This window comes from Thalassophryne amazonica, chromosome 1, assembly GCF_902500255.1.
Source record: "Thalassophryne amazonica chromosome 1, fThaAma1.1, whole genome shotgun sequence".
NCBI lineage: Eukaryota > Metazoa > Chordata > Actinopteri > Batrachoidiformes > Batrachoididae > Thalassophryne > Thalassophryne amazonica.
In genome coordinates, this window is record NC_047103.1 from 162,422,332 (window position 1) to 162,440,069 (window position 17,738).

General features: G+C 47.6%; 1 protein-coding gene across 7 annotated transcripts in view; it reads right to left on the reverse strand.

Annotated features, from left to right (window-relative positions):
* LOC117517238 (striated muscle preferentially expressed protein kinase-like) overlaps positions 1-17,738 on the reverse strand; it is a 142,136-nt gene that overhangs the window by 102,360 nt on the left and 22,038 nt on the right. For 3 of the 7 annotated variants that reach the window (XM_034178205.1, XM_034178191.1, XM_034178212.1), the window contains exon 1: positions 218-486. The exons of 1 other annotated variant lie outside the window; for it this stretch is intronic. In XM_034178205.1, the coding sequence (XP_034034096.1) occupies positions 218-250 (33 nt within the window). In that variant the 5' untranslated portion in view covers positions 251-486. Of the gene's footprint in view, positions 1-217; positions 487-17,738 lie in introns of those variants that run through there. 3 more of the 7 variants (XR_004562693.1, XM_034178183.1, XM_034178221.1) reach the window with 2 other exon arrangements.

Genomic DNA, 17,738 nt, shown 5'->3' on the forward strand with positions numbered 1-17,738 from the left:
ACATTTTCCACGATTGTCCTGATTTGGATGTTTACCACACAAAAAGTGCTGCCTTTTATCTCTACTTTGTCTTTTAGAATGTTCTCAGTAAAGGCATAAAATGCGCATTCAGAGATTAAACCACCGACTTACATTTCTATTTCTTTGCTATCGACAAGGCGTGGCATACCCGAGTAAAAATCTACTGGAATAGCCGATTATCAATGTCTAAACTTACCTGAAATCTCTTTTTGGACCAGATTTTCTTCATCTCTGCAAGTGCTGTTTCCAATCAAGCCCGATTACCTGTGGCATCAGCTCACAAAAACACCCCCCCCCCTTAAAAAAACCTCAGGGTGGGGCATCAAAACCTCAAGATCAAAGCCGTTTCGGGCTACTCTTTGAGCGTGGGCGTGTTTACGGTCCAAGAACGTGAGAGAGGATGCAAATGAGCCAGGTGTCTTTGTGTCTCAGAGCATCCGCTGATGTGAACAGCGTCTCTCTCTGACGTAGACGAGCCAATTCTCAGCCAGATTGTTCAGCCTCTACTCCCCTCACCCCCTCCTCCTCCAATAACTCAACGCCTATTCCGCCTTAATCAAGCACGCACTCAGAGCAGCAAGGCGGCTCGCTTAGCCGTGCACGATCTGGTCTAGATTGCAGTGAGGAGGAGGAAGGAGGAGGGAGAAGAATACAACAAATCGGGCTTGTTTTTTTCCTTTCTGGCTGATAGATGCGAGAGTGATGACAGAAGGCAAAAAGATGGGATGATAAAAAAATGGAGATGGGAGTCTGATAGAGAGGAGGAATCGAGGACACAAAAAGCACCCCATTTTTGTGAGGTTTTTTTTTATTTTGCCATTTATAATCCTCCCCTTCTCCCAACTCTAACCATAACCATAGCATATGTGTCTACCCTCCCCTAACCCTAACCATAACCCCCTCCAGAACCCCCCCATCACTCCATATTTATGCCCCTGTCACAAAATGAATTCGTGCCCCCCATCATGAAAAGTGCCCCATTTTTGTACCCCTGTCACAAACCCATAGATTAATGTACTTTTCGTAATGCCGCCACAAATTGCTGTGAACCTGGGTTGGGGGTCACCAAGTGAAAAAGGGAGAAGCTGAAAGAAAGAAGCTGTGGAGGGAAGCAGATTATCTTGCTGGCTTTTTAAATACTTTGTTAAACACAAGTATACAGATCAATTGACTCAGGAAGACGCATTCCAGGGGACGACACCAAAATGGTAAAATTAACTATTTACACAGAAATCATATAAAAAGCAATGCCAACAACAACAACAACACTGAATTATGTGAAATAAGAGAGAAAATAAAATCCCTTAAAGTAGTCAATGTAATTGCTCACAAACAATGATTTTCCTGGCTTGTTTTGTTTTTATTTTTTAAGAATTTAAAAGCCAGATTTTTACATTGGAGGATATGAAATTTACCATCAAATGATTTACAATTAAGAAAATGATTTTTGGTCAATATTGCCCAGACCCACTATCATCTGTTAACACCTGGGTCAAAGGACAGGCAACGTTGATGTAGTATGTCTGAATTGTGTCTTACTACTCGCTCACTTATTTAGTACATAGTACAGTACAGTAAAGGTCTGACAGTATGTATTAACAAGTGTTACGTCCATACTAGGTATTCGGACACAAGGACAGTCTTTCCCACAGACCATGTGGGTGTGTCAAAGAACACAGACTGGCCCAGTGGGCGTGTCAGAGAGAGCAAGCTGGAGTTCAGATTCAGCTATCGCGACATAATATTTTGTCAAAGGCCTAAAATAAGACATTTTGTGCCTAAATTTTACTTGTAGCTTGGAAGTTTCTACATATACCACTGTGCAATGGAACACACTCACTCACACACACAACTTTTTGGATTATAAAACACACATTGAAGACATTAACATTCATAAATAATTGTCATATATTATTCATATTTAATTTAACCTTTACTTTCCTTGTTAGCACTTGTAAAGCACTTTGAATTGAATTAACTTGTAAGTAAGGCTTATAAAAGCTTGTCTTATTAAATAATCATAGTCTAGGATCTACAGTGCCATCATGAAATGAAATGCATCATCAGTTGAAAACTGGGTTGGCAAATTATGCAATTCAACTTGCATGTGTCACATTTAAATAAGTTAATTCACAATCATATAGGTCTGTGACTTTGTAAGCATACACTGTATCACCAGTAAATCCATCCGCCCCATCCATGTCATGACACCTGGGTAAAGGATCAAGTAGGGGATTGCTGTTGGGGTGAAATATGATGGGGTCCTTGTGTGCCCTGTGGCTGCTATGGTAACCATGAATATCCAACAGCAACCCTGAACACAAGACGGATAATGGGGCTCTGGAGAAACAAGAAGTCCTCAAGGGCAGATCCTTGCTGGTAGTCTGGTAGTCTGACTTCTGTCTGACCCTTGTCTGTTCTTCTCGACAAGGGTTGACAGATGTCAGACTACCAGAGCAAGAATTTTAGCTGAGGAAGCTTCTGCAATTTGAAGCGAAATGTCCTCGCGTCAAGCAACCCAGTCCAGTCGAAGATACAAGCTTCTCTACTATCCTTGGACAAGACTCTTCATCTGCATTAGTTCAGTCCATCTAGCTGTAAGTAGCGGTAAATGGCTAGGTCAGGAACCTTCCCTTAGCCGAGGTTAGAAACACAACTTAGACTGGAGTCCCATCCAGCGTGAGTCATAGACTTTCATCCACTTCAAGCTATGGAATCTGGAGATCTGCACCAACAGCCGCAGGACCTCTACAGAATATATTTCAGGATATCGTGCCTAAAATGTCCTCAAGACTTTTTCATTTTAGATCCAAGTTTTTTCCATTAAGTTTGATGAAAGTTAACTTTATCATGCCTGAATTTGGCCACCAGAAAAAGCAAAAACAAGACCTCTTCAGCTGAGGTGGTACTAATAATTGTATCTGGATCTAGCTAATCTTGAAGGATCAAACGATGCTAAAGCACTACATTTTAGATTTTTTAAAAAATATAATTAAGTTATACTTGCTGGTATATTTAAATATACCAGCATCCTTAAGGGGGAGTGGGGGTGGGGGGTGTTCAGCTGTTTAACAGTCTAATGGCTGTGGGAAAGAAGGAGTTCTTGAACCTGGTGGTTCTGCATCTCACAGTCCTGAAACTGTAGCCTGAGGGGAGGAGTGTGAATAGTTCATGTTGGGGGTGAGTGGGGTCTTTGATGATGGAGACAGCTCTCCTGTGGACTCTGCGGTGGTAGATGCACTGCAGAGAGGGTTGAGGGGTCCTGGTGATCTTAGACGCAGTCTTTACCACTCTCTGCAGATGTTTGCGGTCCCACACAGTAGAGCTGCTGTACCACACAGTGATGCAGGTGGTCAGGACTGACTCAATGATACAGCTGTAGACGTTGCTGAGGATTTTGGGTGCCAACCCAAATTTCCTTAGCCTCCTCATGAAATACAGCCGCTGCTGAGCCTTCTTCACCACCTGTGTGGTGTTGAATGTCCAGGTGAGGTCATCGCTCATGTGGACCCCCAGGTACTTGAAGTTCCTCACCCTCTCCACCTCAAGACCTCAGATGAACAGCGGCTGGTGAGGCCTCCTCTCCTTCCTCATGTCCACTATCATCTCCTTGGTCTTGTCTGTGTTGAGGGTGAGGTTGTTGTCTCCACACCACGTCACTAGACTGTTTATCTCCCTCCTGTAGGCTGCCTTGTCTCTGCCAGTGATGCATCCTATCACGGCAGTGTCGTTGGCAAACTTGATGATGGTGTTGTTGGGGTGGGAAGCGACGCAGTCGTGGGTGAACAGGGTGTAGAGGATGGGCTGAGGACACAGCCCTGAGGGGTCCCCATGTTGGTGGTGATGGTGGCTGACATCCTTCTCCCGATCCTGACAGACTGTGGCCTGCCAGTCAGGAAGTTGAAAAGCCAGTCACAGAGGGAACGGTGAAGTCCGAGGGCTAACAGTTTGCGGGTGAGTTTATGGGGGATGACCGTGTTGAAGGCAGAGCTGTAGTCGATAAAGAGCATCCTAATGTAGGAGTCTTTATTTTCCAGATGGGAGAGGGAGATGTGAAGGGCGGCAGCGATGGCGCTGGACATAGACCGGTTGCGCCTGTAGGTGTACTGCAGTGGGACGGTGGTGTCCGGGATGCTGTTATGAATGTGAGACAGTATCACTCTCTCAAAGCACTTCATAATGATTGAAGTGAGTGCTACTGGCCGGAAGTCATTCAGACAGCATGGGGGGTTCTTCTTGGGGAGGGGGACAATGGTGGTGGTCTTGCAGCATCTTGGGACAATGCATTGCCTGAGGGAAAGGTTGAAGATGGAGGTGAGAACATCAGCCAGCTCGTTAGCAGATACTCTGAGGGCGCATCCTAGTACACTGTCTGGCCCGGTGACAGTGATGATGGTGATGATGGTGATGGGTCTGGAGCTGGTCCTGAAGCCTGTGATGTGATCCAGACATTGTAACGTAGATAGAAACTTACGTTTTTTGCTGAAAGTTAACTCCGTGGACTTTTGATCCACAGTTGGCCATCTTGGTACTCCTCATAGAAGATGTGTGATGACGTGCACAATATGAGTGTCCAATCGGAATTGGTTCTCCGTCACATGGTTTTCCAAAATCCAATCGTAGGGCAGATTTACCTCACGTGATATGGCAAAGATCATTTTCAGGAGTGATATCTTACTAGCTGGCCCATTTGAATAGCCCCCTAACTGCTCCAATTGCATTTTTGCATTTTTTGAACTTGAAAATTCTTCTCTGTTATAAAGTTCATCAGTATGAGGACAAAGCTTCAGCTTTTAGCTCATACCTTTTTGTTAAGGGTCCAAAAAAGAACATTTTATTCATTAAAAAAAATAATAATATCGGCTGATTTATCGGCTATCGGCAAATCAGCCGATTTATCGATTATCTGCATTTTTTTCATCCAAATATCGTTATCGGCATCAGTCTCAAAAAATCCATATCGGTCGGGCTGATATACCCAGTCAGATACTCAGCATAGTCTTCTATGCTGACAGAGGAGTCCTCTCAGGTGGCTGAAGTTCTAAAAACATCCCAGTCAACTGCTGCAAAGCAGTCCTGTAGAGTGCTCTCAGCCTCTGGTGTCCATAGTTTAACCTGTCTGGTGACAGGGTTCGACTGCTTGAGTTCTTGTTTGTAGGCCGGGTACAGAAACAAAGAGATGTGATCTGAGTCTCCAAAGAGGGGGCAGGGGGCGGCCCGGAGTGCACCACATATGTTGCTGTAAACATGGTCCAAGGTGTTTTTCCCCCCTGGTGGGAATGTCCACATGCTGAAAGTATTTAGGGAGTACAGACCGTACCTTGCACTGGTTGAAGTCACAAGCCATGATAAAAACAGTGTCAGGATGAGCCATCTCCAGCGCGCTGATGACGTCATGATGCATGCTGAGAGCCTCGGTGTAGTTAGAGCGTGGATGGAGGTAAACAGCAGCCAAAAACACACGTGAATTCCCTTGGTAGATAAAAGGGACGGCATCGCAGCAGTAAAAGCTCCAGATCTGATGAGCAGTGCATGTATACAGTCCATACATCTCTATACCACGCATTGTTGACATAAACACACACACACCTCCCCCTGTCGTCTTACTGGAGGCAGCAGTCTGGTCCCCCCGGTACAATGAGTGGGTCTCCAAGTGAACAGCGGAATCTGGAACGCTTTCCAAGAGCCAGGTTTTGGAGAAAATAAGAGCGCAGCACTCTCTGGTCTCCCTCTGTGATGTTATCCTAGCTCGTAGCTCATCCAGTTTGCTCTCCAGAGACCGCACGTTAGCTAGCAAGAGGCTGGGGAGTGGCGGTCTGCTTGGGCGAGCCTTTAGTCTAGCGTGGAGCCCGCCTCTCTTGCCTTGCTTATGGTGCCGCCTCCTTGACGTTCTTCTTGGGTCAGCGTACTCACTCAAGGCCGGTGTTTTGAGGTCTTACTGGGGAAGCCGGCGGTGACTGTGGGGCCGAACAATGAGTTGCAGTTCTGGCAGAATATATCCAGAAAAAAACAGTGTTGTGCAAAGCAATGTCCAAGAGTGCCTGCCTGGTGTAAGTCTGCAGTGCACAACACTTAAAAGCCAGAGAAAACACACAAGAAAAAAAGAGAAAAAAGCAGAAAACCCAGCATCCAGATGTGGAGTGAGCAAACACGTCTGCCTCGAGGGTGCCATGTAAAAAAAAAAAAAAAAACTCCATCCAGAGATGGGAATGGGCGTCTTCTTCTGCAGGCCTCCCATCCTGTGCACCAGCATGGACTCCCAAAATTTCCTGTATATTCGTATTGTCAATTGTGTCAGTAGCACGGCCCACCCCTTTGAATCTGGTCTGCTTGAGGTTTCTTCCTTAAATCATCAGAGGGAGTTTTTCCTTACCACTGTCACCTGTGTGCTTGCTCTAGGGGTTGGTAAGGTTGGACCTTATTTGTGTGAAGCGCCTTGAGGCAACGTTGTTGTGATTTGGTGCTACATAAATGAAATAAATTGAAATTGTATTTTGTATTTTCTCGACATCTCTTCAGCGTTCAGTCCATGTAGCTTAGCTTCTTGTTTCTGGTCTTTCGGGTTCACGGGTCTCTGCACTCTAAAAGTCTTAATTAATTGTTTCCTGACATTTTTAAAACGATGTTAGAGCGTTCCCTCATCACCTGATTGCCTTTCTTGATGCCTACTCTCTCGTATTATTTCCTCACGTTTGTCTTTTTGTTTGTGTCTCACACTGCCTCCCGTTTTTGCTGATTTTTGCCTCCTGTTCCTGGTTTTGGTCAACTGTTATGTTTGCAAACTGTGCGCTAAACCTCTGCATGTATTTTTGGATTACTTGTGCCGGTACCTCTTGGAACCCTGTCACACATTGGGCTGATCTCCTGTTTTCCTGACTTCTGCCTGTGGAAATGACCAAGAGAACTGTGTACTGGGGAAGTCACAAGAACTGATACTACAGTACCAAATCAATACCAAAATTTAAAAATGTGATGTATTCATTTTGTGTAGTAGCATAGGTACCGCAGGTGTTGAGAAGTAGGTTCTTCTGATGGGGTGACCATTTATGCAGACACATATTCTAGTTTGCAGCTCAACGCCAAATGAAGGTTAATGGAAAAATACCACACATGGAAAATGGTGACAAGTAGAACTACTCTGAGTTCAATGTGGATGTTCAAGGGCAAAAAAATTGATTCCCTAAAGCAAATATATCAACGGTCAACAATTTAGAGGAAAGGAGGCAGCACCTCAAAATTTACAAAGCACTTAAAATACAGGAATCTAGATCTCTTCAAATAATTCAGGGTGAGTGTCACTACAAGTTAACATGTGTAAAGTGTTATTTTTCTTAACCCTACTGTGGTTGTTGCTATTATTCTGAGACTTGGCAACATAGGCCACCATTACCTGAACAACTGATGTTCACGGTCTCATTAAGTTAGTTAACTTAGTAAGCAGTTTTCAGTAAGAGAGTAAGAAGAAGAAGGACCTTAACAGAATTTGCCCTCTGCATTTCTAATTACAGTTAGACACAATCCAACTACTAGGAGCAGTCAAGTCAAGAAAAGTCTTCGAGCATGCACTGATGCTGCGCTTCACTACATCCACTACACCATGTAACCACCTTGAGTCCTAGATAGCAAACACCCAGGCAGACAACCCATCCATTCTCACATTTCTATAATGACCATCCATCTGTCACAGCCAGGTGAAACATGGGAATCCCCTTGGCCTACTCCACCTACTGGGGTCATCAACACTCAGGGATCTGCCTGCGAGATCACGCACAGGAAAATGGGCCACATAAACAAAATGTTGAAACAGATGCTCCTTCACAATGCAAGTGATAATCCTCATCCTAGTCTCCCTTAGTAACCCCTTATTTGATACAAAGTCATCCCAGCAATACCCAAGGATCCTCTGAAGAAACCTAATACCAAAGACATCCACTCATCACCTTAGGTCAATAGTTAGTGCCCAAATCTCACAGCCGGCACCTAGGGGCCAACTCCAGATGTAGAGACACTGCCTTGGTCAAGGCGAGAGAAAAGAGCAGACCTTAAATAAGCAAACTGGAGTGCCCAGAGGAAACCCACAGCTAGTGAGGGAAGCTACCACAAATTGAATTTGTCGATTATAAGTTTAATACCAATTGCTACAAATGATGTTCATACACACTGGACATATTCCAAAACCAAATTAAATAAAATCTGAGACTCAGTGCAGGTGGCTTTCGCACCAATTATCAGACCCCTCTCCACCCCACCACAAAAAGTAAAACACAGACAGACAAAAAAAAACAAAACCCAACCTACCTTACCTACCCCACCCTATTTTTATTTTTTACATTACAGGAAACATTTTTTTTTTTTTTTTTGTAATAGGCCTTATATAAACGACACTTATTTGATCTCTAGATTTATTAAATTTATTATTATCATTACTAATACCGTGATATTGAATTAGGTATTGAGAATCATGTAATTTCACTGGTACTGGTATTGATGATTAAATATTTGGTATTGTGACAACCCTACTGTGTACTGTACCAAAGAGTACTGAACTGTTTGTTGGTGCTCTGATCCTATTAACCACTACTGGAACAATAAAACCATCTTTTGCTCACCTACGCTGTGGTTCTCTGTGCTGGGGTCCTCTATCAGAGTCATTGCAATAATATTTCTTGAAATATTCAATCACTGGAGTGAGAATGTACAACATTCTGCCTGAGGTTTATACATTGTATTATACTATTAATCACATTAAAAACAAACACCTGAACATAAAAAGTATAATTCACCAGCAATACTGCAGAACTTTTTTTTTAAACAGGACAGTGTTCGATATGTGTAAAATATTGTTGTTTTTAAATTTCACAGCGTTTTTACTCGAGGCCAACATATGGCCATCGGGTATTGCAAAGACCTGGCATCCATCCATCTGTCTGTCTGTGTGTACAGCATAAGTCCAGTTCTGTTACTGCCACAGTCTTCAAATTCACAGGGAACATTCTTAGGACACAGACCTTGGACAAGTTCAAAGATGGCTAACCTTGACATATTTTAAGAGGTCTTTTAAGATGTTAAAATGTCACATTCCGTACCTAATTTTATGGCATGAGCTCTGTTGGGAGAGTGTAGGAGCACGGACCCACAACAGGGGGCGCAAATGAACGGACAATGGATAAAGCCAAATACAACACTTTACTGTTGTGAAAATGCACAACAACAACAACAGATTACAATAGTGAATGAAGTCAAATACAAGATGTCATGTGGGCAGGCCCGAAGATAGGAGACATCAGTCCGAAGTCGAACCGGAACCACACGATTTCCTCCGCCACCGAACCCCGGGAATACTGGAGCCGCCAAGTCCCGAACTCCCAGGTGGCCACTGCCTTCGCGTGTCGGATCTGGTACTGCTGGCGAGGAGCAAACACAGTTAGAAGTGGGTGCGTGTGCACCCAGCAACACGTATGGTGGGAAACCACCTCCACCTCTCGTTGAAAAAAGGAACAGAATGAATACTGTCCAACTCACACAAGTAACAGATATTCCTGTCAACAAACACAGTCAGCTGAGAATATTACCTCCTTAGTAGAGCGATATCTCGGCAATCAGGTGGAGATGCCGTCTTGCTGATATACCTCTGTAGATCTGGTGATTGATGACAGCTGTCGTCGGTGATAAGTGACAGCTGTCATCCCGGCTGCTCCTGTGAGGCGGCAGCGCCCTCTGGTGCCTGGAGCCCGCACTCCAGGCAGGGCGCCCTCTGGTGGTGGTGGGCCAGCAGTACCTCCTCTTCAGCGGCCCACACAACAGGACCCCCCCCTCAACGGGCGCCTCCTGGCGCCCGACCGGGCTTGTCCGGGTGGCGGCGGTAGAAGTCAGCCAGGAGGGCCGGGTCCAGGATGAAGCTCCTCTTCACCCAGAAGCGTTCTTCGGGGCCGTACCCCTCCCAGTCCACCAAATACTGGAAGCCCCGGCCCATCCGTCGGACATCCAAAAGCCAGCGCACTGTCCAAGCCGGCTCGCCATCGATGATCCGGGCAGGAGGTGGTGTCGGACCCGGAGTGCAGAGGGGTGAGGTGTGATGCGGTTTAATCCTTGACACGTGGAACACGGGATGGATCCGCAGTGAGGCCGGAAGCTGAAGCCTCACTGCGGCGGGACTGATGACCTTGAGAATCTTAAATGGTCCTATGTACCGTTCCTGTAATATTGGGGAGGCCACTTGCAGTGGAATGTCCTTGGTTGACAACCACACTTCCTGCCAGGACGATACGTAGGAGCCGGGGTCCGCCGCCGGTCTGCATGGGCCTTTGTCCTCATCCGGGCCCTCAGCAAAGCAGAACGGGCGGCACGCCACACCCAACGGCACTTCCGCAGGTGGGCCTGGACCGAGGGCACACCGACCTCTCCCTCAACCACCGGGAACAACGGGGGCTGATACCCCAGACACACCTCAAAAGGGGAGAGGCCGGTGGCGGACGACACTTGGCTGTTGTGGGCATACTCGATCCAGGCCAGATGGGTACTCCAGGCCGCCGGGTGCGCGGCTGTCATGCAACGCAGGGTCTGCTCCATCTCTTGATTGGCCCGTTCTGCTTGCCCGTTGGTTTGGGGATGATACCCGGATGAGAGACTGACCGTGGCCCCCAGTTCCCGGCAGAAGCTCCTCCAGACGTGCGAGGAGAACTGGGGACCGCGATCGGAGACAATGTCTGTTGGAATCCCATGCAGCCGGACGACGTGGTGGACCAGGAGGTCCGCTGTCTCCTGGGCTGTTGGGAGCTTCGGGAGGGCCACGAAGTGGGCCGCCTTGGAGAATCGGTCCACTATCGTGAGAATGGTGGTGTTGCCCTGGGACGGCGGGAGGCCCGTGACAAAATCCAGGCCGATGTGGGACCAGGGGCGATGAGGCACGGGCAGCGGCTGTAACAATCCCGAAGCCTTGCGATGGTCGGCCTGCCCCTGGCGCAGGTGGTACAGGCCTGGATATACTCCCGGACGTCGGCCTCTAGGGACGCCCACCAGAAGCGCTGCCGGACAACTGCCACGGTTCTGCGCACCCCTGGATGACAGGAGAGCTTACAGCCGTGACAGAAGTCCAGGACTGCAGCCCTAGCTTCTGGTGGGACGTAAAGTCTATTCTTCGGTCCAGTTCCAGGGTCCGGGCTTCGTGCCAGGGCCTCCCGGACGGTTCTCTCTACGTCCCAGGTGAGGGTGGCCACAATAGTGGACTCCGGGATGATGGGTTCCGGTGGATCCGACAACTCCGTTTTGACTTCGTCTTCATGTACCCGGGACAAAGCATCCGATCTCTGGTTTTTGGTCCCGGGACGGTAGGTGATCCGGAAGTCAAAACGGCCGAAGAACAGTGACCAGCGGGCTTGCCTGGGATTCAGCCGCTTGGCGGTCCTGATATACTCCAGGTTCCGGTGGTCAGTGAAAACCGCGAATGGCACGGACGTTCCCTCCAACAGATGTCTCCACTCTTCTAGAGCCTCTTTCACCGCAAGGAGTTCTCGATTGCCGACGTCATAGTTCCGTTCGGCCGGAGTCAACCTGCGGGAAAAATAGGCACACGGGTGAAGGACCTTATCGGTCTTCCCGCTCTGGGACAGCACAGCTCCTATCCCTGAGTCCGAGGCGTCCACTTCAACCACTAACTGGCGGCTAGGATCAAGCTGCACCAGAACGGGTGCAGACGAGAAGCGCCATTTCAACTCCTTGAACGCGGCATCGCAACGATCCGACCAGGTGAAGGGGACTTTTGGTGAGGTCAGGGCTGTCAGGGGGCTAACTACCTGACTGTAGCCCTTAATGAACCTCCTGTAGAAATTAGCAAAGCCGAGGAACTGTTGCAGCTTCCTACAGCTTGTGGGTTGGGGCCAGTCTCTCACCGCCGCAACCTTGGCCGGATCAGGAGCGACGGAGTTGGAGGAGATGATAAACCCCAGGAAGGACAAAGATGTGCGGTGGAACTCACACTTCTCGCCCTTCACAAACAGCCGGTTCTCCAACAACCGCTGCAGGACCTGACGTACATGTCGGACATGGGTCTCAGGATCCGGAGAAAAGATGAGTATATCGTCTAGATACACGAAGACGAATCGGTGCAGGAAATCCCGCAAGACATCATTAACCAAAGCTTGGAACGTCGCGGGGGCGTTAGTAAGACCGAACGGCATGACCAGGTACTCAAAGTGACCTAAGGGGGTGTTAAATGCCGTCTTCCACTCGTCTCCCTTCCGGATCCGAATCAGGTGATACGCATTTCTGAGATCTAGTTTGGTGAATATTCGGGCTCCATGCAGGGGCGTGAACACCGAATCCAACAGGGGCAACGGGTATCGATTGCGAACCGTGATTTCGTTCAGTCCCCTGTAATCAATGCATGGACGAAGTCCGCCATCTTTTTTACCCACAAAAAAGAAACCTGCACCCATCGGGGAGGTGGAATTCCGGATCAACCCGGCGGCTAAAGAGTCCCGGATGTAGGTCTCCATTGATTCGCGCTCAGGCCGTGAGAGGTTGTACAGCCTGCTGGACGGGAACTCACCGCCTGGAACCAAGTCAATGGCACAATCGTACGGACGGTGGGGGGGAAGGGTGAGCGCCAGATCCTTGCTGAACACATCCACAAGGTCGTGGTACTCCACCGGCACCGTCCCTAGATTGGGTGGGACTCTGACCTCCTCCTTAGCCTGGGAACCGGGAGGTACCGAGGAACCTAAACATACCCAATGGCAGGTTTCGCTCCACTGAACCACTACCCCGGACGGCCAATCGATCCGGGGATTGTGTTTTAACATCCAAGGGAACCCTAAAATCACACGGGAGGTAGTTGGAGTTACAAAAAACTCAATCTCCTCCCGGTGATTTCCTGACACCACCAGAGTTACTGGTGGTGTCCTGTGTGTGATTGGAGGGAGGAGGGAGCCATCTAGTGCCCGTACCTGCACAGGCGAGGTAAGAGCCACCAGAGGGAGCCCTATCTCCCTGGCCCATCTGCTGTCTAACAGATTCCCTTCAGAGCCCGTGTCCACCAGTGCTGGGACCTTCAGGGTTAAATCCTCATAAAGGATTGTAACTGGGAGTCGTGTGGCAATGTGGGTGTGTCCCACGTGAATGTCTCGGCCCACCCCTAGCCCAGTTTCCAGGGGCGGGTGTTGGCGTTTAACCGCTCGGGACAGTCTCTTACCTGATGCTCTATCGAGCCACAAACAAAACACGCTCCGCGGGCCAGCCTCCTCTGTCTATCTGGTGCCCTAAATGTGGCCCTGCTCGTGTCCATAGCTTCGTCAGCAGGGGGAGCTGTCACCACACGGAGCGCAGGGGCCGTGGAGCGTGGGGAGGGCGGAACGCGGTCGGAACCGGAAGGGAGAGGGACGACGCGTGCCCGGTCACGCCCTTCGTCTCGTTCCCGACGGCGTTCTTCTAACCGATTGTCTAAACGTATGACGAGATCGATAAGCCCATCTAAATCCCGCGGTTCGTCCTTAGCCACCAAGTGCTCCTTTAGAACCAGTGACTGTCCGTTTACAAAGGCGGCGCGGAGGGCAGTGCTATTCCAGCCGGACCTTGCAGCCGCGATGCGGAAGTCGACTGCATAGGCAGCTGCACACGGCTGAAGCGGTCTCACCTCTATTTGGGTGATCGAACACTGTTCTGAACTCCCTCACAAACCCATCATACACCTGAAGGAGCCGTGAATTCTGCTCCCAGAGCGCAGTAGCCCAAGCGCGTGCCTCACCACGAAGCAAATTTATGACATAAGCTACTTTACTAGCATCAGTCGCGTACATAACGGGACGTTGTGCGAAGACGAGCGAACACTGCATAAGGAAATCAGCGCATGTCTCCACACAACCGTCGTACGGCTCTGGCGGGCTTATGTATGCTTCCGGGGATGGTGGGAGGGGTCGTTGAACGACCTGTGGAATGTCATTGTTTCGCACAGGGTCGGCAGGAGGGAGAGCCGCAGCATCGCCCTGAGGGCGCGCTTCCACCTGCGCGGCGAGAGCCTCCACCCTGCGGTTAAGGAGGACGTTCTGCTCGGTCATTGAATCCATCCGAGCCGTGAAAGCGGTGAGGATTCGCTGCAACTCACCGATCATTCCTCCTGCGGACGCCTGTGCGCCCTGTTCTTCCATTGGCCGTTCAACAGCCGGTTGACGCCCCTCGGGATCCATGACGTTGGCCGAGATATCCTGTTGGGAAAGTGTAGGAGCACGGACCCACAACAGGGGGCGCAAATGAACGGACAATGGATAAAGCCAAATACAACACTTTACTGTTGTGAAAATGCACAACAACAGATTACAATAGTGAATGAAGTCAAATACAAGATGTCATGTGGGCAGGCCCGAAGATAGGAGACATCAGTCCGAAGTCGAACCGGAACCACACGATTTCCTCCGCCACCGAACCCCGGGAATACTGGAGCCGCCAAGTCCAGAACTCCCAGGTGGCCACTGCCTTCGCGTGTCGGATCTGGTACTGCTGGCGAGGAGCAAACACAGTTAGAAGTGGGTGCGTGTGCACCCAGCAACACGTATGGTGGGAAACCACCTCCACCTCTCGTCGAAAAAAGGAACAGAATGAATACTGTCCAACTCACACAAGTAACAGATATTCCTGTCAACAAACACAGTCAGCTGAGAATATTACCTCCTTAGTAGAGCGATATCTCGGCAATCAGGTGGAGATGCCGTCTTGCTGATATACCTCTGTAGATCTGGTGATTGATGACAGCTGTCGTCGGTGATAAGTGACAGCTGTCATCCCGGCTGCTCCTGTGAGGCGGCAGCGCCCTCTGGTGCCTGGAGCCCGCACTCCAGGCAGGGCGCCCTCTGGTGGTGGTGGGCCAGCAGTACCTCCTCTTCAGCGGCCCACACAACAAGCTCGTGGACATTAGCATGCGAGCATGGCTAGCGCGCGAGCATGGTGACATCACTTCCTAGTGTCGCTAGGTGCTAGCTTCACTTCGTTTTTGCCTCCAGATGACACCTCTCTCATATATTAAGTAAAGGCTATGAGAAATAAACACTTCTAAAACTGAAATCACTATTTTTGTAATCTGATAACACCTCTGGAAGGATTTACAAAACATTTAGTTGACCTTAGTGTGGTGACGTCACTTCTAGGTTTCGCCTGCTGCTAACTTCACTTTGTTTTTGGCTAGAAATAACACCTTTCTCATATATTATGTACATGCTACAAAGAAATAAACACTTCTAAAACTGAAAATGCCATTTTTGGAACCTGATAACACCTCTGAAATGAATAACAAGATAATTTGTGGACGTTAGTGTCCACACTAACACAAAACTTCTATGGATCTACAATGAAAAAAAATACTTTGGATCAACTTTAAAAAAAATGATGAAATTTGTTACAGCTAATTTTTTTTTTTTACATTGTATATTTATGATTTGGTAAAGTGATTGCAGCAGATTTGAACTGGAAACCACAATTTTCCATTAGACCAATGTAAATAAGTACTTTGAATGAAGTGCACAGATGTTTCACTTTTTTCAGTGTAATTTGTCTCATTAATACCTGTAAATGCACAAAGGGTGATCTACAAATATTCCTTGATTTGCATAACTTCTGCTCTTGTCAAACGCTCATATATGTGCACACGCAAGGCCTCCTGCAGACGCCGTTAAAATGTAAATATTGTTTTTGATTGATAGAGGGGTTTTATTGAACATGTACAAATTGTACGTAAGATAATAGGATCTTAGTAATTAATTAAACAACTGCAAATTATAAAGAACAAAAGGCTCATATGGCCAAGGGTATTTTAGCATTGCATTTTTATATATATATATATATATATATATATATATATATATATATATAAATCACATCCCTGCCTTTTATAGAACAACTAAATAAATCACTTTTAGAGCCAGCTGGTTTTAGGACAAGTTAAGAAATATGTTAAAAATGCAGTACTGTGTATTTACATGGACTACTCTGAAATGTGAAAAGAACATGTAACTGATATTTCTCCAGATGTGTTAATTGTTTCAAACCAATCAGTGCATCCTGCACAGATGCCTTCAAATGATTTAAAAATACTCAAATCTCCATCTCCAATTAGAATCCTTTTTAGGTGTTTCAGCTCTGCACTTCAACCCTCAACTGCTGCTGCACTTTGATGCCCTTTTTAACATTAAGCGTCCTCGTTAATGGCGTGTAAATGTAGAATCGATACAGAAGATTTACTGCCAGTTTGAGTCGGAGCTAAGTGGAATTTTGTAGAGTTTAAATTGTGGCTATTATCCTTTTTTATTCTTTCTCCTTTTACTTTATGACATTACTTTTTGTTGTTGTTTTTTTTAACCAGCTCTGACTGACCATCTCTCTCACCAGATGTGAAGCTTCCCATTCAGTGGTTATTCCCCCCCCCGCTTGCCTCCCCTATCCATCAGGCACTGGCCTCAGCAGGAAGCGCATCAATCGATAGCGGTGCTTTATGTGTGATATGGGATACGCCCCCAAGTAACAGTTCAAATGCCGCGTATCGATACGCCCATCACAACGCACCAATCCGCCACCGCCGACCAAAGAGATCATCACGAACTGTGAAGCTTCCATTTCATGCTGCTTCGAAAGATCTCTCGTGGGGTTGTTTCTCATACTCACGGAAAACCACAACCAATCAGCTTCAAACTATTTTGAAATATCTGCTGTACAACTGCTGCTGTTCAGAACAGATGTGAATCCTTCCCAAATTACAGACCTCCAACATGTGTCAAACAAAAATAACAACACCTCGCCAGTGGCTTCAAATGGTTTATGTGGCTCGTTCAGCAAAAATGGAGCAATCATGACCACTGAATGAACATTACAAAGACTTTGGACAAGTGTAATCTGAAGCATGCGACAGTTTAATTAGCTTAAAACATCAAAGTGAGGGAGCAGGCTTCACGGACGCCCATTGATTTTGTGACAGGGGCGGCTTGCGGAGGAGCAGCCTTGATGGATGCCTTCCAGGCGTACGGCTTCATCAGCAGCACTGTCTGGTATAATCTCTCTGCAACAGAAAACAGATTCTGCCACTGTTACGTCACACTGTGAGCACACGACCATATGTCTGAGTGCAGGCGAGCCAGACCTTCAACACGACCGCCCCACTTTATGCACCTTTTTTTTTCCCACTCACGCCGAGAAGATTGTGTTTTCAAAAGGGTCAGTTTGACCTTCCATGAACTGTTTTGCATTAAATAGTTATAAACTTGAGTCTCAATTCAAGTAAATATATTTATATCGCACCAAATCACAACATAAGTCACCCTGAGGCGCTTCAGAAGGGTTTGACCTTTCACGGTCACCCCAGGTTAAAAGGTCATGTGACTCATAGAAAGGTTATATAGTTTTGATATTATTGTTTAATAGCAACCACATGTGTATCATTAATCACTCACTCACTCATCTTCAGCCACTTATCTGGTATCAGGTCTCGGGGGCAACAGCTCCAGCAGGAAACCCCAAACTTCCCTTTCTTGGGCCACATTAAGCAGCTCTACCTGGTGGATACCGAGGTGTTCCCAGGCCAGCGTAATCTCTCCCCCTAGTCCTGGGTCTTCACCAGGGTCTCCTCCCAGATGGACGTGCCTGGAACACCTCCCTAGAGAGGCACCCAGGAGGCATCCTCACCAGATGCCTGAACCACCTCAGATGGCTCTTTTCAATGAGAAGGAGCAGTGGCTCTACTC